We start from the raw sequence: 22488 nt of genomic DNA on the forward strand, positions 1-22488 counted from the left end.
CCATATTCCTGATGGTACCAAGCCTCAAGCTGGATGCAGAAAACTGTCCTGCCTTGTAGTATGGTTACATCCATATCCACCAGACTCAAAGAAATCAGATGACAAACCTGCAGAGATTAGCAAAATAAAATGGTACCTGTATTTAGGATTCATGCATCAGTTTTCCTACTTCACAATCATGTCTGTAAAAGAAAACAATAGAGTTGATTAAAAGTGTAGTGTATCTAAATCATAGATTGCAGACTCCTCTATAGAGACTCCTTCTCTATTGCAGACTTCTTCTCTTCAGGGTAAGGACACAAACATTTTATATTGTGTAGTTTGGGTGAACTCTCTTTAAAATAGGCTGGAAATCCTGCTGGCTCTCCAGGGGCCTCATTCATAACTGTTGTGTAAATGACAGGAGGTTGGTGGCACCTTTATTGGGGAAGATGGGCTTGTAGTTATGGCTGGAGTGGAACAAGTGAAATGGTATCACTTACATCTAACACATGGTTTACATCTGTTTGATGCCATTCCATTGGCTCCGTGCCAGCCCTTATTATGAGCCGTCCTCCCCTCAGCAGCCTCCACTGGTGTAAATGTAACACTAAATATTTGTTTTCACATATTATACCAAGTGTGTATAAGTTTAGGAGTGTTGTTTTTTTCCCCTCCTTCCGTGAGTAACTGGTTTCTCTGTTGTCAAGGGCGTTTATTTTGGTATTGTACCTGACCTGTATGTTTGTGGACTTGCCTATTAAATAACGCATCTCGGACATTTCTGCTCTCCTGCGCTTGACTCCTTCACCTACCTCTAAACACAATCTCGTCACAGTTCCGCGTTATAAATCAGACATAAAACTTTGCGCGCGTGAACGAGCATTATAAGTCCTCCTGAAAAACACCCATCATTCACCTTTCATGGTGACAATTGTTTCAATATGCTTTGTGTTGTAGTCACGACAGACAAAGATATATAGTTAATAAAACTTTACAATCCATGTTGTCAACCAGCACATCCAGTACATGAATAAGGTAAGTAACAATTGGTTTCTGTTTCCTGTGTAACATCAATATGAGTAACAATATTGCTACAACAATAACACCCTTATTTGCTGTGTACTTTGGAAGTATTGGAATTAGGCAAAGACAATATCTAAAGTAAAGAGCAATGGCGAATTTGGTTAAATATCTTGTTGGCAGAATGTTTTCTTTTGCAGTGACATTTACTGTATCTGACCATGTCTGAATTGTTGTGGAACTGTAAATAGATCATTAAATTCAATAATGTTGCACTGCCCGCGAATTCTGAAACATTGTCTACTCGGAAAGAAATGAAAACTACAGTAGACCTACATACAGTGGAAGCCTACACACTTCAATGCAAAATGTCATCTTTCTTTTCACCTGTTCAATTCTACTGTATGTTATAAATAGCTCTCCCTTTCAGATGCATAGAGCAAAAAACTTGACATTATAATAGCCTATCTAATCGGCCCAATTAAATGAAAGATGTGCATGGTAATTTGTTGTATGACTACTTCGGGAATATGAACTCATCATGGCCAGAAAAGGTGAGGAATTTATTTTGCAATGGTTATGATATACAGTATGCTTGTCAACAACAGTCAGTGTTTGTTTTATTACCTGTGGCCTAATCTGACGGACTGTTACTGTTGTGTGTTGACGTGACGTACTGACATATGACGTCACCAAGTCAGTAAAGGAATGTGGGGCTTGTTACACGGACAGTGATGGAGTAAAGACATGTTCCAGTCTGGTTGATTTAATTCAGTATAATATCCTAATTTAGCACAAGTTGTAAGTATAAGATTGAACAGTTGACCTAAATCTAATCCATTCTAACAGCTGATCCTGACGCAATAGAAATGTGACCATGATCACAATTGATAACCTCCAATTGAATTAACTAAACATGGCCATTAACAATTGCATAATAACACAACGCTACAACAACAGTTATAGGCTATTTATTAAATATGTTTGCATCTTTAGGAAGGCTATACAAGTGGTACAATTTTTCATAAGCAAAGTTGACATTACAGTGCAGTTTAAACCACCTCTGAGTGAATTAATTTAATTCACTCTAGTGCGCCTAAAGTAGTTTTCCACTGCTTTGTTGCTGTTTTCTGGATGTGCACCAGTTCTTGCGTGTTAATAGGTTTTATGGAAAAAGGGTTGGAAATACACTATATATACAAAAGTATGTGGACTCCCATGCAAATGAGTGGATTTGGATCTTTCAGCCACACCTCGTTCCTGACAGGTGTATAAAATCGAGCACACAGTCATGCAATCTCCATACACAAACATTGGCAGTAGAACGGTCTTACTGGAGAGCTCAGTCAAATTTCTGCCCTGCTAGAGCTGTCCCGGTCAACTTTAAGTGCGGTTATTGTGAAGTGGAAACATCTAGGAGCATCAACAGCTCAGCTGCGAAGTGTTGGCCACACAAGCTCACAGAACGGGACCACCGAGTGCTGAAGCATGTAACGCGCAAAAATAGTCTGTCCTCGGTTGCATCACTCCCTACTGAGTTCCAAACTGCCTCTGGAAGCAACGTCAGCACAAGAACTGTAGGTCGGAGCTTCATGAAATGGGTTTCCATGGCCGAGCAGCCGCACGCAAGCCTAAAATAACCATGCGCAATGCCAAGCGTCGGCTGGAGTGGTCTAAAGCTTTCTGCCATTGGACTCTGGAGCAGTGGAAACGCGTTCTCCGGAGTGATAAATCATGCTTCACCATCTGGCAGTCCGACGGACAAATTGGAGGAGAAATAATGGCCTGGGCTGTTTTTCATGGTTCGGGCTAGGCCCCTTAGGTCCAGTGAAGGGAAATCTTAACGCTACAGCATGACACTCTAGACAATTCTGTGCTTCCAAATTTGTGGCAAAAGTTTGGGGAAGGCCCTTTCCTGTTTCAGCATGACAATCAAATCAAATATTATTTGTAACATGCGCCGAATAAAACAGGTGTAGACCTTACAGTGAAATGCAAATAGTCTGGGTAGCCATTTTATTAGATGTTAAGGAGTCTTATGGCATGGGAGTAGAAGCTGTTTAGAAGCCTCTTGGACCTAGACTTGGCCCTCCGGTACCGCTTGCCATGTGGTAGCAGAGAGAACAGTCTATGACTAGGGTGGCTGGAGTTTTTGACAATTTTTAGGGCCTTCCTCTGACACAGCCTGGAATAGAGGTCCTGGATGGCAGGAAGCTTGGCCCCGGTGATGTACTTGGCCGTACGCACTACCCTCTGTAGTGCCTTGCAGTCAGAGGCCGAGCAGTTGCCATACCAGGCAGTGATGCAACTCGTCAGGATGCTCTCGATGGTGCACCTGTAAAGACTTTTGAGGATCTGAGGTCCCATGCCAAATCTTTTCAGTCTCCTGAGGGGGAATAGGTTTTGTCGTGCCCTCTTCACGAATGTCTTGGTGTGCTTGGACCATGTTATTTTGTTGGTGATGTGGACACCAAGGAACTTCAAGCTCTCAACCTGCTCCCCTACAGCCCTGTCGATGAGAATGGGGGCATGCTCGGTCCTTTTCCTGTAGCCAAAAATCATATTTTTTGTCTTGATAATGTTGAGGGAGAGGTTGTTGTCCTTGCACCACACGGTCAGGTCTCTGACATCCTACCTATAGGCTGTCTCGTCGTTGTCGGTGATCAGGCCTACCACTGTTGTGTCATCTGCAAACTTGATGATGGTGTTGGAATCGTGCCTGGCCGTGCAGTCATGAGTGAACAGAGAGTACATGAGGGGACTGAGCACGCATCCCCGAGGGTCCCCCGTGTTGAGGATCAGAGTGGCGGATATGTTGTTACCTACCCTTACCATCTGGGGGCGGTCAGGAAGTTCAGGATCCAGATGCAGAGGGAAGTGTTTAGTCCCAGGGTCCTTAGCTTAGTGATGAGCTATGAGGGCACTATGGTGTTGAATGCTGAGCTGTAGTCAATGAATAGAATTCTCACATACAGTTGAAGTCGGAAGTTTACATACCCTTCAGCCAAATACATTTAAACTCAGTTTTTCACAATTTCTGACATTTAATCCCAGTAAAAATTCCCTGTTTTAGGTCAGTTAGGATTACCACTTTATTTTAAGAATGTGAAATGTCAGAATAATAGTAGAGAGAATTATTTATTTCAGATTTTATTTCTTTCATCACATTCCCAGTGGGTCAGAAGTTTACATACACTCAATTAGTATTTGGTAGCATTGACTTTAAATTATTTAACTTCGGTCAAACGTTTTGGGTAGCCTTCCACATGTTTCCCACAATAAGTTTGGTGATTTTTGGCCCATTCCTCCTGACAGAGCTTGTGTAACTGAGTCAGGTTTGTAGGCCTCCTTGCTCGCACATACTTTTTCAATTCTGCCCACAAATGTTCTATGGGATTGAGGTCAGGGCTTTGTGATGGCCACTCCACTACATTGACTTTGTTGTCCTTAACTTTTTAGTGACAGGGGGCAGTATTCGGACATTCAGATGAATGATGTGCCCAAATTAAACTGCCTGCTACTCGGGCCCAGAAAGTAGGATATGCATATTATTAGTAGATTTGGATAGAAAACACTCTGAAGTTTCTAAAACAGTTTGAATGATGTCTGTGAGTATAACAGAACTCATATGGCAGGCAAAAACCTGAGACAAATCCAACCAGGAAGTGTGGAAATCTGAGGTTGGTAGTTTTTCAAGTGATTCCCTATCCAGTATACAGTGACTTAGGGTTCATTTTGCACTTCCTAAGGCTTCCACTAGATGTTAACAGTCTTTAGAACATTGTTTCATGCTTCTACTCCCGTGAGAGTTAGCTATGTTCCTTTTCTTTTTTGAAGACAAAGGAATCGTCCGGTTGGAATATTATGGAAGATTTATGATAAAAAGATTGATTCTATACATCGTTTGACATTCTATACATCGTCTGTAATATAACTTTTTGACTTTGTCAGAACGTAAGTGTGTGAGCACAGTGCATTTGGAGTACTCTACCGAACGCGTGAACAAAAAGGAGGTATTTGGACATATATATGGACTTTATAGAAACAAATGAACATTTATTGGGCAACTGGGATTCCTGGAAGTGCATTCTGACGAAGATCATCAAAGGTAAGTGAATATTAATAATGTTATTTCTGAGTTTTGTTGACTCCACAAAATGGCGGGTTTGGTTTCGTCTCTGAGCGCTGTACTCAGATTATTGCAAAGTGTGCTTTCGCTGTAAAGTTTTTTTGAAATCTGACACAGTGGTTGCATTAAGGAGAAGTGTATCTATAATTCTTTGAATAACAGTTTAATATTTTATCAACGTTTATGATGAGTATTTTTGTAAATTATGTGCTCATTCACCGGAAGTTTTGGGAGGCAAAACATTTCTGAACATTACACGCCAATGTAAAATGAGGTTTTTGGATATAAATATGAACTTTATCGAGCAAAACATACATGTATTGTGTAACATGAAGTCCTATGAGTGCCATCTGATGAAGATCATCAAAGGTTAGTGATTAATTTTAGCTGTATTTCTGGTTTTTGTGACGCCTCTCCTTGCTTGGAAAATGGCTGTGTGGTTTTTCTTGTCTCGGCGCTGTCCTAACATAATCTAATGCTATGCTTTTGCCGTAAAGCCTTTTTGAAATCGCGTCCCACATTTCCCAGAGAGGTTAAGCAATTTTGCCACAACGATTCTTGGGGTCATTGTCCATTTGGAAGACCCATTTGTGACCAAGCTTTAACTTCCTGACTAATTGTCTTGAGATGTTGCTTCAATTTATCCATATAATTTTCCATCCTCATGATGCCATCTGTTTTGTGAAGTGCACCAGTCCCTCCTGCAGCAAAGCACCCCAACAACATGATGCTGCCACCCCATGCTTCACGGTTGGGATGGTGTTCTTTGGCTTGCAAGCATCCCCCTTTTTCCTCCAAACATAACAATGGTCATTATGGCCAAACAGTTCTATTTTTGTTTCATCAGACCAGAGGAACTTTCTCCAAAAAGTACGATCTTTGTCCCCAAGTTGCAAACTGTAGTCTGACTTTTTTATGTTGTTTTTGGAGCAGTGGCTTCTTGAGCGGCCTTTCAGGTTATGTCAATACAGGACTGGTTTTACTGTGGATATAGATACTTTTGTACCTGTATCCTCCAGCATATTCACAAGGTCCTTTGCTGTTGTTCTGGGATTGATTTGCACTTTTCGCACCAAAGTACATTCATCTCTAGGAGACAGGCCTACCTTCAGGCACTGAGTTTGAAGGTGAGCCTTGAAATACATCCACAGGTACACCTCCAATTGACTCAAATTATGTCAATTAGCCTATCAGAAGCTTCTAAAGCCATAACATCATTTCTGGAATTTTCCAAGCTGTTTAAAGGCACAGTCAACTTAGTGTATGTAAACTTCTGACCCACTGGAATTGTGATGCTGTGAATTACAAGTGAAATAATCTGTCTGTTAACAATTGTTCTAAAAAATTACTTGTGTCAAGGACAAAGTAGATGTCCTAACCGACTTGCCAAAACTATAGTTTGTTAACAAGAAATTTGTGGAGTGGTTGAAAAACGAGTTTTAATGACTCCAACCTAAGTGTATGTAAACTTCCGACTTCAACTGTATATCCATCCTGCCCTGCCTGTCTAAAGTCTCCGAAAGCCAAGTTAACAAACAAATCACTGACCATTTCGAATCCCACTGTACCTTCTCCTCTGTGCAGTCCGGTTTCCGAGCTGGTCACGGGTGCATCTCAGCCACGCTCAAGGTGCTAAACGATATCATAACCGCCATCGATAAAAGACAGCACTGTGCAGCCGTCTTCATTGACCTGGCCAAGACTTTTGACTCTGTCAATCACCGTATTCTTATCGGCAGGCTCAACAGCCTTGGTTTCTCAAATGACTGCCTCGCCTGGTTCACCAACTACTTCTCAGATAGAGTTCAGTGTGTCAAATCAGAGGGCCTGTTGTCCGGACCTCTGACAGTCTCTATGGGGGTACCACGGGGTTCAATTCTTGGGCCGACTCTTTTCTCTGTATTTATCAATGATGTCGCTCTTGCTGCGGGTGATTCCTTGATCCACCTCTACGCAGACGACACCATTCTGTATACATCTGGCCCTTCTTTGGACACTGTGTTAACAAACCTCCAAATGAGCTTCAATGCCATACAATACTCCTTCCATGGCCTCCAACTGCCTTTAAACGATAGTAAAGCTAAATGCATGCTCTTCAACCGATCGCTGCCTGCACCCGCCCACCCGACTAGCATCACTATTCTGGACAGTTCTGACTTAGAATATGTGGACAACTACAAATACCTAGCTGTCTGGCTAGACTGTAAACTCTCCTTCCAGACTCATATTAAGCATCTCCAATCCAAAATTAAATCTAGAATCGGCTTCCTATTTCGCAACAAAGCCTCCTTCCCTCACGCTGCCAAACATACCGTTGTAAAACTGACTATCCTCGACTTCGGCGATGTCATTTACAAAATAGCCTCCAACACTCTACTCAGCAAACTGGATGCAGTCTATCACAGTACCATCCGTTTTGTCACCAAAGCCCCATATACCACCCACCACTGCGACCTGTATGCTCTCGTCGGCTGGCCCTCGCTACATATTCGTTGCCAGACTCACTGGCTCCAGGTCATCTAAAAGTCTTTGCTAGGTAAAGCTCTGCCTTATCTCAGCTCACTGGTCACCATAGCAGCACCCACCCGTAGCACGCGCTCCAGCAGGTATATCTCACTGGTCATCCCCAAAGCCAACACCTCATTTCGCCGCCTTTCCTTCCAGTTCTCTGCTGCCAATGACTGGAACGAATTGCAAAAATCGCTGAAGTTGGAGACTTACATCTCCCTCACTAACTTAAAGCATCAGTTATCTGAGCAGCTTACCGATCGCTGCAGCTGTACACAGCCATTCTGTAAATAGCCCATCCAGCTACCTACTTCATCCCCATATTGTATTTATTTACTTTTTTGCACACCAGTTTTTCTACTTGCACATCATCATCTGCACATCTATCACTTCAGTGTTAATTTGCTTAATTGTAATTACATCGCTACTATATGCCTATTTATTGCCTTACCTCCTTACTCCGTTTGCACACAATGTATATAGATGTTTCTATTGTGTTATTGACTGTACTTTTGTTTATCCCATGTGTAACTCTGTGTTGTTGTTGTTTGTCACACTGCTTTGCTTTATCTTGGCCAGGTCACAGTTGTAAATGAGAACTTGTTCTCAACTGGCCTACCTGGTTAAATAAAGGTGATGTTCCAATAGCGGACTAACACGTCAATAAGGGGTATTATTGAGAGTACCGTCTGCTGAACGATCCGACTGTTGTATACCTGGTTGATGTCACGGGCGGTTTCCTGACACACCTGGTCCACGTTTGTCAGCAGTGCTGCTCGATGCACACCTACAAAGCACATTTGTTTCACACACTGGCAACTGACAGAATTGACCACAGTTCCTACAACCATTACTGCCATTGCAAAAAAGCTTCCTGTATTGCTCACCCAGGTCACTGATGTGTTCTCGGAGCTGTTGGAAGGTGGTGCCTAGACCTTTGGTGTAGCTGGACACTTTAGAAGCATCCACCACAAAGACAACACAGTGGACCTTGTCTTTAAGGGATGGCTTCTTTACATAGCCCACAGTCTCTGATCTCACAGGCTGTTCAGGACTGAACTGTAGAGGATGAATGAGAACATTAGCTTGGTTGTTCAAACCAACCAGCTGAGAGAGTATTGGAATATTCTCTACTAAACAGAGACATTTATATCAGGGGTGAGCAACTCCTATCCTGTGAGGCTGCCTGCATGCGTATGTTCCAACCCAGCACTATCTCCCCTGAATCATATTAGTGGTCTAAACTGCAGACTATGATTAGTTGAATCAGGTGTGTCAGAGCTAAACTGGAACAAAAGCTGGCACACGCTGTGGCCGCTGTTGCGTTATCATTGTAATTAACATGATGATTGTAATTATTAATTAGAATCTTATTGGTTATTGTCTTATGTTTACAAGGTATCTTGTAATCACACAAATAGGAGCCTAACGTAAACTTGTGAGCAGTCTATTCATTAGTAGAATATAGAAAAGAATGTTCAAGAGCAATATAGAAAGTGAAACTTTTTTTACCTTCCTCTTGTCATTTTAAAATCTTTTAATGTCACAGTCTATCGATAAAGATCCAATTAAATGTCATCCTGGACCAAAACAACTCTTTTGGATCACTTAAGCAGAGGCTTTCTTCTCTCTGTGTCACAATCTGAACTGGACTTCTGACACGTTATAGCATTGTTATACATGTTTGATTTTTATTATATTTAATTCCTGTTTTCATATAGGAGATATGAGTTACACGTTGGGAGATGGTGTTGTTTGCTTTTCAGCAATGGCTCTCTTTTCTTCCAGAGCGACTTCATTTGAAAGAGGTGGTGAGGCCCCAAAATTAAATAGAGACTCAGCAGAGTGCTTGTTGTGTTCCTTCTCTTGGGTGGGAACAGGGAGTCACACAGTAAGACCTTTGTTATGTGTTACTTGTCCTATAAGGGACATAGTCAGTCTCTAAGAGAAGTTAAAGCTCCTCAGTTGTAGCGTGAAATGTTACCCTTATTATTTGTCATAGTATAGACCACCATAGTATAGAACACAGGCAAGACATGGCAGCAGAAAGTTGAATTTCAGGTAGTATTGGGCCATCAAGAACCGTAACGGAAAAGGTCAATATTTATTGAAAACGACACAACGACAAGGTTCCAGTTTAACAACATTTACTCAACCGTATTAGCACAATACATTGTTGCCATCGGCCAGGTTCATCAAGAACGAGATTCCTGTGCAGGCACACTAATAACAGAGTGATAGCACCGTAATAACAGAAATATAGGGATACTTCAAACATGAACTTAACAATCTCTCCCTTTTTTTAAAGACAAATATATCATCAACAACATAATTAAATGTCCAAAGTATTATTTAAGTTACCCATTACAAATGGGTTGTGTGACCAAGTTTTTATTTGTATTAAGCTGCCACTTTCCATTACTGAGTGCCTTTAGGAGCATAAGACCGGATGCTACCTTTTTTGTCAGACAGTCAGCAAGCTGCTCCTTTGTGGACGACCTGGAAACCAGCTTTGCGATGTGGAATCACAGTGGTAGCAAAGGTCTGTGAGCCACCCCAGATGAACTCATCAACATGACAGGCAAGTACTCCAGTCACATTACAGTCACATTACAGTCTTGATCAAGCCAATAGAAGACTGCAGGATCCACTTGTGACATTTTTCCACCTGTACTCAGCATTGTTGCTTTTACTTTGTTGTACCAGTAGAGTGATGTATCTGCCAGGCCATATACACACTTTTTTTGTTTCCACAGTGTTCCTTCGCTCTTAGCTTCAGGCAGAAGTCGGATGTGAATGTCCCTTGACAGCTCTGTTCCCTGCAAAGCCAACTGTTTCTCCCTACCATCCAGACAGGCAGTATCTAGCAACTTGAAAGCTAACACTGCATCCGGGAGAACCATCTCGTACTTGCGCATCCTATTGTACCTTTGTTCTAAATCAATTATGTAGTCCATCATTGCAACTGAAATGTCTCTAGTAGCACTGTCAAAGTTTGAATATGCCTCGTAGGCACTGTCTTTCTCTTCTTTAAGAAACACAGAATCCAGTGCTCTAATCAAAGTTCCCATACCATCATCCTTTCTCAAATCCTCAATGGATATTTCCAGTGCTTTATCTCTTGCTCTTCCTTCGAGCGATAATACCACCGCAAGTGCTTGCTTTTTCTTGTCCAGATTAGTAACCCGTGTCCTGATTTCAAGTGAATTTTTCCAACTTTCATACGACCTCTTCTCGTCGAAGCGAGGTGGCAGATTGTAGTTATTAGCCATCCTCTGCTACCATTGTTCATTCAAAATGACACAACAACAAGGTTCCAGTTTAACAACGTTTAGTCAACCGTATTAGCACAATACATGGTTGCCATTGCACACAGGCCAGGTTCATCAACAACGAGACTCCTGCGCAGGCACACTAATAACAGAGTGATAGCCCCCTAATAACAGAAATATAGGGATACTTAAAACATGAACTTAACAGTCAGGACAAGTACAGAGGGGAACAATGAGACACTGTGCTCCAAAAACACAAATATTCAAGCATGTTCATTCCATTCCACGACAGTTGGAATGTGGAATGGAACAGTCGTGGAATGGAATGAATATGCTTGAACATTTGTGTTTTTGGAGCACAGTGTCTCATTGTTCCCCTCTATACTTGTCCTGACTTCTTCATTTACTGTTCTTGATGGCCCAGTATTACCTGAAGTTCAACTTTCTGCTGACATGCCTTGCCTGTGTTTAGTGGCCTATACTTTGACAAGCAATAATGGTAAAATGTGTCTCTTCAGCTGGGGTAAATTCTGAGGAGACTGGCCAAGACCTGACTATATAGGATAAACTAGTATAGAGTGGTGGTGTCTTTAGTTTGATGCAAAGCACCCACTGAACATCAAATCAAATACACATTTACGTAATTTACATTTACGTAATTTACACCAAATGCAACAGGCAAGACAAATGAAACTAGTTCAGACAGGACAAACCGTTCAGTAAGGGAGAGGAATGGTTAAAAAAAAAAATCTCACTTAAAGGGAATGTTTTTCGATTATGGGGGAGGGTGCTTCTGGTTGCATGCTGTGCTTCTGGTTGCTGCTTTAGAATGGCCTCACATGTTGAGCAGTGTGACAGGGTGTAGCTGGAACAGGACACCTTTGTTCTTTCCATCTTCCTATGAAGATAATTACTTGAAATAATGAAATAATTACTATGAAACTATGAAATAATTACTTACAAGCACTTAACCAACAATGCAGTTCAAGAAATAGAGTTAAGAAAATATTGCCTAAAATAACTAAAGAAAAAAATTAAATAAAAAGTAACACAAAATAACAATAATGAGGCTATATACAGTGGGTACCGTTACCGAGTCAATGCGTGGGGGTGTAGGTTAGTCGAGGTAATTTGTACATCTAGGTAAGGGTAAAGTGACTGCATAGATAATAAACAGTGAGTAGCAGCAGTGTAAAAACAAAGGGGTGTCAATGTAAATAGTCCTGGTGGAATTTGATTAATTGTTCAGCAGTCTTTTGGCTTGGCAGTAGAAGCTGTTAAGGAGCTTGCCATGCGGTAGCAGAGAGAGAACGGTCTATGAATTGGATGACTGGAGACTTTGACAATTTTGTTGGGCCTTCCTCTGACACCACCTAGTATATAAGTCCTGGATGGCAGGAAGCTTGGCCCCAGTGATGTACTGGGTCATATGCACTACCCTCTGTAGCGCCTTACGGTCGGATGTCGAGCAGTTGCCATACCAGGCGGAGATGCAACCAGTCAGGATGCTCTTGATGGTGCTGCAGTAGAACATTTTGAGGATCTGGGGACCCATGACAAATCCTTTCAGTCTCCTGAGGGGGAATAGGTGTTGTCGTGCCCTCTTCATGACTGTCTTGGTGTGTTTGCACCATGATAGTTTGTTGGTGATGTGAACACCAAGGAACTTGAAACTCTGGACCCGCTCCACTACAGCCAAGGCCGATGTGAATAGGGGCATGTTCGGCCCTCCTTTTCCTGTAGTCCATGATCTGCTCCTTTGTCTTGCTCACGTTGAGAGAGAGGTTGTTGTCCTGAGACCACACTGCCAGGTCTCTGACCTCCTACCTATAAACTGTCTCATTGTTGTCGATGATCAGGCCTACCACTGTTGTGTCGTCAGCAAATTTAATGATGGTGTTTGAGTCATGGGTGAACAGGGAGTAAAGGAGGGGACTGAGCACGCTCCCCTGAGGGGCACTGTGTTAAGGATCAGCATGTCAGATGTGTTGTTGCATACCCTTTCCACCTGGGTGCGGCCTGTCAGGACATCCAGGATCCAGTTGCAGAGGAATGTGTTTAGTTCCAGGGTCCTTAGCTTAGTGATGAGCTTTGAGGGCACTATGGTGTTGAACGCTGAGCTGTAGTCAATGAACAGCATTCTCACATAGGTGTTCCTTTTATCCAGGTGGGAAAGGGCAGTGGGGAGTGCGATTGAGATCAAGTCATCTGTGGATCTGTTGGGGCGGTATGTAAATTGGAGTGGGTCTAGGGTATCCAGGATGATGGTGTTGATGTGAGCCATGACCAGCCTTTCAAAGCACTTCATGGCTACCAACGTTAGTGCTACGAGGCAGTAGTCATTTAAGCAGGTTACCTTCGCTTTATTGGGCACAGGGACTATGGTGGTCTGATTGAAACATGTAGGTATTACAGACTTGGTCAGGGAGAGGTTGAAAATGTAATTGAAGACACTTGCCACTTGGTCCACGCATGCTCTAAGTACACATCCTAGTAATCTGTCTGGCCCTGCGGCCTTGAATGTTGATCTGTTGAAAGGTCTTGCTCAAATCGGCTACGGAGAGCGTGATCACACAGTCGTCCAGAACAGCTGATGCTCTCACCCATGCTTCAGTGTTGCTTGCCTCAAAGCGAGCATAAAAGTAATTTGGCTCGTCTGGTAGGCTGGCGTCATTGTGCAGCTCGTGGCTGAGTTTCCCTTTGTAGTCCGTACATCGGAGCCGGTGTAGTAGGATTCAATCTCGGTCCTGTATTGACGCTTTGCCTGTTTGATGGTTCATCTGAGGGCATAGCGGGATTTCTTATAAGCGTCCGGATTAGTGTCCCGCTCTTTCAAAGAGACAGCTCTATCCTTTAGCGCAGTGCGGATGTTGCATGTAATCCATGGCTTCTGGTTGGGATATGTATGTACACTCACTGTGGGGACGACTTCATTGATGCACTTATTGATGAAGCCGGTGACTGAGGTGGTATACTCCTAAATGCCAACGGATAAATCCCGGAACATATTCCAGTCTTTGCTAGCAAAACAATCTGGTAGCGTAGCATTCGCATTATCTGACCACTTCCGTATTGAGCAAGTCACTGGTACTTCCTGCTTTAGTTTTTGCTTGTAAACAGGAATCAGCAGGATAGAATTGTGGTCAGATTTGCCAAATGGAGGGCGAGGGAGAGCTTTGCGTCTCTGTGTGTAGATTAAAGGTGGTCTAGAGTTTTTTTCCCTCTGGTTGCATGTGACATGCTAGTAGAAATGAGGTAAAATGGATTTCAATTTCATTGCATTAAAGTCCCCGGCTACTAGAAGCGCCACTTCTGGATTTCTTTTCTTCTTTGCTCATGCCGTTACACAGCTCGTTGAGTGCGGTCTTAGTGCCAGCATCGGTTTGTGGTGGTAAATAGAAGGCTTCCAAAAATATATAGATAGTTGATAGTGTGGTCTACAGCATATCGTGAGGTACTCTACCTCAGGCGAGCGATACCTCAAGACATCCTTAATATTTGACATCGCGCACCAGCTGTTATTGACAAATAGACACACACCCCCACCCCTCATCTTAACAGACGTAGCTGTTCTGTCCTGCCGATGCACGGAAAACCCAGCCAAATGTACGTTATCTGTGTCGTCATTCAGCCACAACTCTGTGAAACATAAGATATTACAGTTTTTAATGTCCTATTAGCATGATAGACTTGAATGGAGATCATCCAGTTACAGTCATTGTATGTTGGCCAATAGAATGGATGATAAAGGTAGGTTACTCACTTGCTGACAAATTCTCACAAGGTGCCCTGATCTCTTCCCCCGTATTTCTGTCTTTTCTTCATGTGAATGACGAGGATTTGAAAGGGGCAAAATGGTGCCGATTTGCAAGATGGCTTCGACATAAGGCCGCCTCGCTTCTAGTCCTTAGGAAACTTTGCAGTATTTATTTTTATGTACTATTTCTTATTGTTAGCCCAGAAAATCTTAAAACCTCTTAAGGATCCACCCCTTATTTTCAATTTTTGCCTAAAATGACATACCCAAATATAGCTGCATGTAGCTCAGGATCTGAAGCAAGGATATGCATATTCTTGATACCATTTCAAATTAATGAAATTAATGTAGGAGACTATAACACATTAGATCTGGTAAAAGATAATACAAAGAAACGATCATCTTTGAAATGCAAGAGAAATACCATAATGTATTATTCCAGCCAAGGCACAATTTAGATGTTGGTCACTAGATGGCAACAGTGTATGTGCAAAGTTTTAGACTGATCCATTGCATTTCTGTTAAAAATGTTGTATCAAGACTGCCCAAATGTGCCTAATTGGTTTATTAATACATTTAAGTTCATAACTGTGCACTCTCCTCAAACAATAGCATGGTATTATTTCACTGTAATAACTACTGTAAATTGGACAGTGCAGTTAGAGTAACAAGAATTTAAGCTTTATGCCAAAATTAATCTAGAATCGGCTTCCTATTTCTCAACAAAGCATCCTTCACTCATGTTGCGAAATACACCCTCGTAAAACTGACCATCCTACCAATCCTCGACTTCGACGATGTCATTTACAAAAAAGCCTCCAACACTCTACTCAACAAATTGGATGCAGTTTATCACAGTGCCATCCATTTTTCACCAAAGCCCCATATACTACCCACGACTGCTACCTGTATGCTCTCGTTGGCTGGCCCTCGCTTCATACTCGTCGCCAAAACCCACTGACTCCAGGTCATCTACAAGTCTCTGCTAGGTAAAGCCCCGCCTTATCTCAACTCACTGGTCACCATAGCAGCACCCACCTGTAGCACGCGCTCCAGCAGGTATATCTCACTGGCCACCCCTAAAGCCAATTCCTCCTTTGGCCACCTTCCCTTCCAGTTCTCTGCTGCCAATGACTGGAAAGAACTGCAAAAATAACTGAAGCTGAAGACTCATATCTCCCTCACTAGCTTTAAGCACCAGCTGTCAGAGCAGCTCACAGATCACTGCACCTGTACATAGCCCATCTGTAAACAGCCTATCCAACTACCCCATCCCCATACTGTATTTATTTATTTATTTATCTTGCTCCTTTGCACCCCAGTATTTCTACTTGCACATTCATCTTCTGCACATCTACTATTCCAGTGTTTAATTGCTATATTGTAATTACTTCGCCACCGTGGCCTATTTATTGCCTTACCGCCCTTATCTTGCCTCATTTGCACTCACTGTATATAGACTTTTCTTTTTCTACTGTATTATTGACTATGTTTGTTTATTCCATGTGTAACTCTGTGTTGCTGTATGTGTCGAACTGCTGTGTTTTATCTTGGCCAGGTCGCAGTTGTAAATGAGAACATGTTCTCAACTAGCCTACCTGGTTAAATAAAGGTGAAATAAAAAAATTATAATAATAAAAAAATTGGCTTTCCAGATCTAGATTTTTGACTTGATGATGTCCCCCTTTATTGTAGTTATAAACATAAAGTTATAAAACATAATGGTCATGCAACGTTAAGAAATGCATCTGTAAGTGTTAGAGTGTTTGAGTCTGATGGTAGGAACAGTATACAATCTCCTCTCACCTGTGCTGACACTTCCTAGTCAGCTACACGTGACCCCTAAGCCCATGTGAGAGTGCCCCTCTCATTTTCACTTTCAATTTAGCTGAAATGAAGAAACCATAAGTTTTCTTTTCTTGTAACATATTTCGGAGTGACAAAGTCGCAGATTTGGGATCAGAGCCAAATTGACAGCAGAAAATGTCAAACAAAATGTACTTCATTTTCACTTTCAATTGTACTCAAACCATAAGTGATCAGAAGTATTTGTATTATTATTGAAGTGTAATGCAGCATAGTTTGTCTATTTTTCTTGATGAAAACTATCGCAAAAAATAAGTATAATGTAATGAATTCAGGAGAGAAACTGCACTGAACTCAAACCCACATATTAATTTGGAGTGCAGCAGATATACAGTAACTAGTGAATGGTCTTTACATTTAGATGCCTTAAAATTCTATCTAAAAAGGAATACATTGGAATTTTCCCATCCCAATCTACACAACCTACTCTACATTTTCAAGTGGAAGATTTAAAAAAAGAATAATCCAAATTAAGAAAAAATAAAAAAGAACATGTTTTGATTGACTATGTTTTCACACCCCAGAGTTAATTAATACTTGGTTAAAGCACCATTTGCAGCCATTAAAGATGTGAATCATTTTGAATAATATTCTACCAAGCTCAGTAAATTTGGTTGGAAATCTTTGATAGACAGCAACATTCAAACCTTGTCTCTGATTTTCAAGCAAATTTAATTTAGGACAGGGACTGGAGCGAATAGAAACACTCAACAACTCTTGGAAAGGTATTCAGGTGTTTCTTTAGAATTAGATTTTGTGCAATTATTGTCCCGCTAAAGAAATACAACTCTATTCCAGGGTTAGGTTATCAGAAGACAGAGGAAAACCCGCCTCTATCTTTTTACCTGGGCTTTGCTCCTTTCATATATCTTTTTATCCTGACAAACTTTCCAGTCTGTCACGTTCTGACCTGTAAAGGTGTTATTTGTTAGTGTTTAGTTTGGTCAGGACGTGGCAGGAGGTATTTGTTTTATGTGGTTCATGGTGGTTGTGTGTATGTGTCCATGTAGAGAGGGGTATTTGATTTATTACTACAGGGTTTTGGTTATTGTTCTATGTTAGTTTATTTCTATGTTCTGTCTAGTCATTTGTATTTCTATGTTTAGTTAATTGGTGTTGGGGCCTTCAGTTGGAGGCAGCTGTCTATCGTTGCCTCTGATTGAAGGTCCTATAATTAGGGGTGTGTTTGTATTGTGGATTGTGGGTAGTTGTTTTGTGCTTGTCACATGACAGAACGGTTAGTGTCGTTTCTATTAATTGTATACGTGTTTATTTTGTTTCTCCTTCTTATATATTAAAAAGAAAAATGAGTATACACTTCCCTGTTGCGTCTTGGTCCTCCACACACGACAATCGTGACACAGTCCCTGCCGATGACAAGCATACCCATAACATGGTGCTGCCACCACAATACTTGAAAATATAGGGGGTTTCACTCTGTGTTCTGTTTTATTAGATGACACAAGACTGAAGTTTTTCAATTTAGACCATAAAGTGTATGTCTTTGCTGTGTTGTTTCGCAGTATTACTTAACAGCCTTAATGCAAACAGAATGAATGATTTGGAGTTTATTTTTTTTAGCACAGGCTCCCTTCTTTCTCTTTGTCATACAGGCCAGCAATGTGGAGAGGATGCGATGTTGTTAATCGTCTCTGTTTTCAAGTATTGTGGTGGTAGCATCATGTTACGAGTCATGGTTAATTATGTTAGCAAAATAACTTCTGTTCCCAGAGCACATGAGTGGGGAAACTTGTTAAACATGAAATACAGTAACATTGCTGACATTACCACATCCTGCCCTACCTTGGATGATGGGTTTATAAGGAAGGACCTGTCTCCCAGCCCAGATACCACTGCTGTTCATCTGCCTGTCTACCAGACCAGCCCAGAGTACTGTACCACTGCTGTTCATCTGCCTGTCTACCAGACCAACCCAGAGTACTGTACCACTGCTGTTCATCTGCCTGTCTACCAGACCAGCCCAGAGTACTGTACCACTGCTGTTCATCTGCCTGTCTACCAGACCAGCCCAGAGTACTGTACCACTGCTGTTCAAATGCCTGTCTATCAGTCCAGAATGAAGCTTATCCTGACTCTCTCTCTCATCTGCACTCTCTTCTGCTCAGGTAACACCTCTGACCTCACACTGAGATGGGCATACAGTTTTTTTGGACTACATCACTCCCAAATGTCTATGTTAATATTTCAACATAGCTAAATTGCTTGTACAGTATATTACTCAATTGTCTTATTTAATGTGTATGTATTTTTGTTTATTTTCTTGTTTTTCAGTTGAGATGCTGCAGTGTTTCAAATGCATTGGTGAAGAATGTACAAACTCATCTTTAGTCAACTGTCCAGCCATTTCCAACAAAACATGTCTCACTGCAAACCTAAGTGCAAAAGGTGTGTTTAGAGTTTGTTATCCACTTCACGATAAAGCTTCAAGACCAATTAAATGATGCTATTAGCTTCCTCATGAAGGATGTTTTGAACCTTCCTGTCTCTATGCTACTATTTCAATACATTCTATTCTAAATTGCTCTCTCTTTCTTTGGTTTTGTAATGGATCTGTTACTGGTGTAGGTCTCATCAATGTCACCACGGTAGTCAAGGGGTGTTCACCAACCTCCAACTGCGGATCTCCTCTGAACAATGGAACCACAGTGTCAGTGAACCAGGGCTTCTCATACACTGCCTTTAACTTGCTCTGCTGTAACACCGATGGGTGCAACAATCAAACTCAGCCTGGTAAGATAACTGTCTTTTACCTAAATTAGGATTGTGTTTTTTAAAGGTCAAATGCAGCCGTTTTTATTTCAATATCAAATCATTTCTGGATAACAATTAAGTATCTTACTGTGATTGTTTTCATTTAAAATGGTCAAAAAGAAACAAAAGTAGCTTCACAAAACAGGCTGAAATTTCAAGTGGTCTTTTCAAACAGCTCTTACATTAATAGGTCATTATCATAATTTTCACAATTTCATATTATTATTCCAACCTCATAGTGTGGAAAGATATATACAATTCAGGAAAATCACGTTTTTGACTGTACTGGGCCTTTCAACAATGTATTTGATGTCCTGATTTCAGTTGTCATAGTTTGAATAAATATACAGTGAGCTCCAAAAGTATTGGAACAGTGACACATTCTTTGTTGATTTTAACTATGAGGTTAAAGTGCAGACTGTCATCTTTAATTTTAGGGTATTTTCATTTTGAAATTACAGCACTTTTTGGGGGACCAAAAGTATCAAAGTTGTCAAAAGTTTAGTAATTGGTCCCATATTCCTAGCACACAATGATTACATCAAGCTTGTGACTCTACGAACTTGTTAGATGCATTTGCTGTTTGTTTTGGTTGCGTTTCATTTTATTTTGTGCCGAATGGAAATGAATAGTGAATCATGTATTGTGTCATTTTGGAGTCACTTATTGTAAATAAAAATAGAATGTTTGTAAACACTTCTATTTGAATGTGGACGCTACCATGATTACGAATAGTCCTGAATGAATCATGAATAATGCAAATGCATCCAAAAAGTTTGTAGAGTCACAAGCTTGATGTAATCATTGATTGCTAGGAATATGGGACCAAATACTAAACTTTTGACAACTTTGATACACATAAGTGAATTTGTCCCAATACTTTTGGTCCCCTAAAATGAGGGGGACTACAGTATGTGCAAAAAGTGCTGTTCTAAACGATTAATGTGACATGGATTAAAATACCCTTACCTTAAAGCTGACAGTCTGCACTTTAACCTTACAGTCATTGTATCTCACCACTGTACCTTTGGCTCTGTATCTCAGGAGACAGGTTAAATAAGGATTTTTAAGCCTTGAGGGGGATGCAACTCAATATTAGGAAGGTGTTCCCAATGTTTGGTATGCTCAGTGAACACAATCCATGTCTAAACTGTCCCAAGGCTTAAAAATAATTATTTAACCTGTCTCCTCCCTTTCATCTACAATGACTGAAGTGGATTTAACTAGTGACATCAATAAGGGATCATAGCTTTCACCTGGATTCACCTGGTCAATCTACTGTATGTTTTGTATACTCAGTGTATATGACCACTGAATGTGGAATACATACTGTATACACAAATATCCATCTCTGTTCTCTTCCTACAGCCCCCAATTCGCTGGCTAATGGAAGACAATGTCCCTCCTGCAGCAGCTTCCAAGACACGGTGTGTAACAGCACTGTGGCCTGCCTGGGTGTGGAAGACCAGTGCTTTAGCGGCAGTGGTGAGTTGTCTTTGGTTATTTTCAAGATACAAAACCTCATCACATTTCTTCATCTCTAGATAATCTTCTGCTGTTCATACAGAGCAGCTATTAATTGTTGAGCTTTTAGTTGTTTTACAAGAGATCTAAATGTTGGGAAAACTACATGTTTCTATCTTTGACAGTAACACTTGGCTCTACCAATACTACTACGGTGAATCTCAAGGGCTGTACAACTTCCAACATGTGCAACTCTATTGATCAACTGCTGCCCTCAGTGAATCAACTGCTGCCTTCAGTGAATCAACTGCTGCCCTCAGTGATTAACATGAGTGCAATCACGGCTGTGAATTTCACCTGTAAGACAGCTCCTGCAACTGTAACCACAGCCCCTGTAACTGTAACCACAGCCCCTGTTACTGTAACTACAGCCCGTGTAACAGCCACAGCCTGGTCAATCAGACTGAGCCTAGTCCCTCTGCTGCTGGGCCTCACCATCAGCAAACTTATCTGATATAAACAGAGATTAACATATCGGGACTCATCTGACAACATAATGCATTGATTACAAAACAACAGAATGTACAATGATTTTCATGTATTGTGAAAGATATACTGGTTCTTCCTTTGAAAGTTGTATCATACTGCAGCACAGCTTACAGGCTGCTGCAAAATTCTATGGCATGTTATTTAAGTGTCAGCCATTGTCGCCATTAATGGTAGTTAGTGCTAGTTTGCCCACCAGAGGGCATCTTTGAGAAGCTCAGTAATTGAAATGACATGGAGCTGTAGGCCTATAAGAGTCAAAGGGATCCTTGAATAGAACAGACTATATGAGATTGATTTTTAGAAATGTAGTTTATTTAAATTTGATTAATATTATGGTGTTTCTATTCCAAGATAAATGAAAATGCATTTCTTACTGTAGCTGTTTTAGCGTAACTTACTTATTGGCATAAAGGCCTACTTAAATATACAGTACATCAATCAATCACTCATTAATTTGTGCATGTCATCACAAAGAATACAAGTCATCCATGTATTTAAATACAGTCAAGTATTTTAGTTATAAAATGAAATAACAATTGAAGCCTTGATTCATTTTACAATCACGGCTAAAGCGATTTAATTAAGGGTTTCAGTTAGGAAAATATGGCGCTGTACAACGTGACCGGTCGGGAGTAAGCCTAGGTGACTAATTGACTGTGAGTGAAGATCAAAATAATCCTTATATTTCCACATAAAAATCTGACTTGATTTATAAAGACCATGCTCTGTTGTTCAGTGATATTTATTCCCAAAGTAATTCGTTATGGATCCATCCAGATGATGTTAGAAAATAGTTCATTTGGTGGACTATGCAAAAGAGATGGGAGAAGTGACATGCCTCGCAAACAGCAATTAATACTGTACATTTAAAGTCCCTAAACTCTGCAAGAGTCTATTGTCCTGCATATAGTTGAAATAAACATCTGCATTTTAAAAGAGTATTTTTATCATTATTTTATTAACGAAAGCATAAAGATGTTGATGAACAAATACAGTACAGTATATGCTATATATACATTTTGCAGTTGCATGAGGTTTGGAGTTAGAAATATAAAACTTTAGAGTACTTAATACATTGCAAGTTACAGGGATTTTTCACACCTAGCTGAACTATTAGACTCTCCTTTTGTAAAGGAATGAAGAGTCTATTGTCCTGCTAATAGCCCATC

The 22488-nt window shown here is 40.9% G+C and overlaps 1 protein-coding gene across 1 annotated transcript; it reads left to right on the forward strand.

Annotated features, from left to right (window-relative positions):
- Positions 1 to 869: 869 nt before the first annotated feature.
- On the forward strand, positions 870 to 22255 carry LOC115151659 (phospholipase A2 inhibitor and Ly6/PLAUR domain-containing protein). The gene is made up of 6 exons (XM_029695779.1): positions 870 to 1017; positions 18377 to 18660; positions 18827 to 18940; positions 19121 to 19285; positions 20675 to 20791; positions 20956 to 22255. The coding sequence occupies exons 2-6, from the start codon at positions 18591 to 18593 to the stop codon at positions 21282 to 21284; spliced, it is 795 nt and encodes a 264-aa protein (XP_029551639.1). The 5' UTR covers positions 870 to 1017; positions 18377 to 18590; the 3' UTR covers positions 21285 to 22255.
- Positions 22256 to 22488: the final 233 nt, after the last annotated feature.

The sequence above is a fragment of the Salmo trutta genome, chromosome 17 (genome assembly GCF_901001165.1).
Source record: "Salmo trutta chromosome 17, fSalTru1.1, whole genome shotgun sequence".
NCBI lineage: Eukaryota > Metazoa > Chordata > Actinopteri > Salmoniformes > Salmonidae > Salmo > Salmo trutta.

Coding starts and splice junctions, on each gene's coding strand:
- LOC115151659 (XM_029695779.1), top strand. CDS start 18,591: ATGCCTGTCTATCAGTCCAGAATGAAGCTTATCCTGACTCTCTCTCTC. Junction 18,661..18,826: donor CTGCACTCTCTTCTGCTCAG/GTAACACCTCTG, acceptor CTTGTTTTTCAG/TTGAGATGCTGCAGTGTTTC. Junction 19,286..20,674: donor CAACAATCAAACTCAGCCTG/GTAAGATAACTG, acceptor CTCTTCCTACAG/CCCCCAATTCGCTGGCTAAT.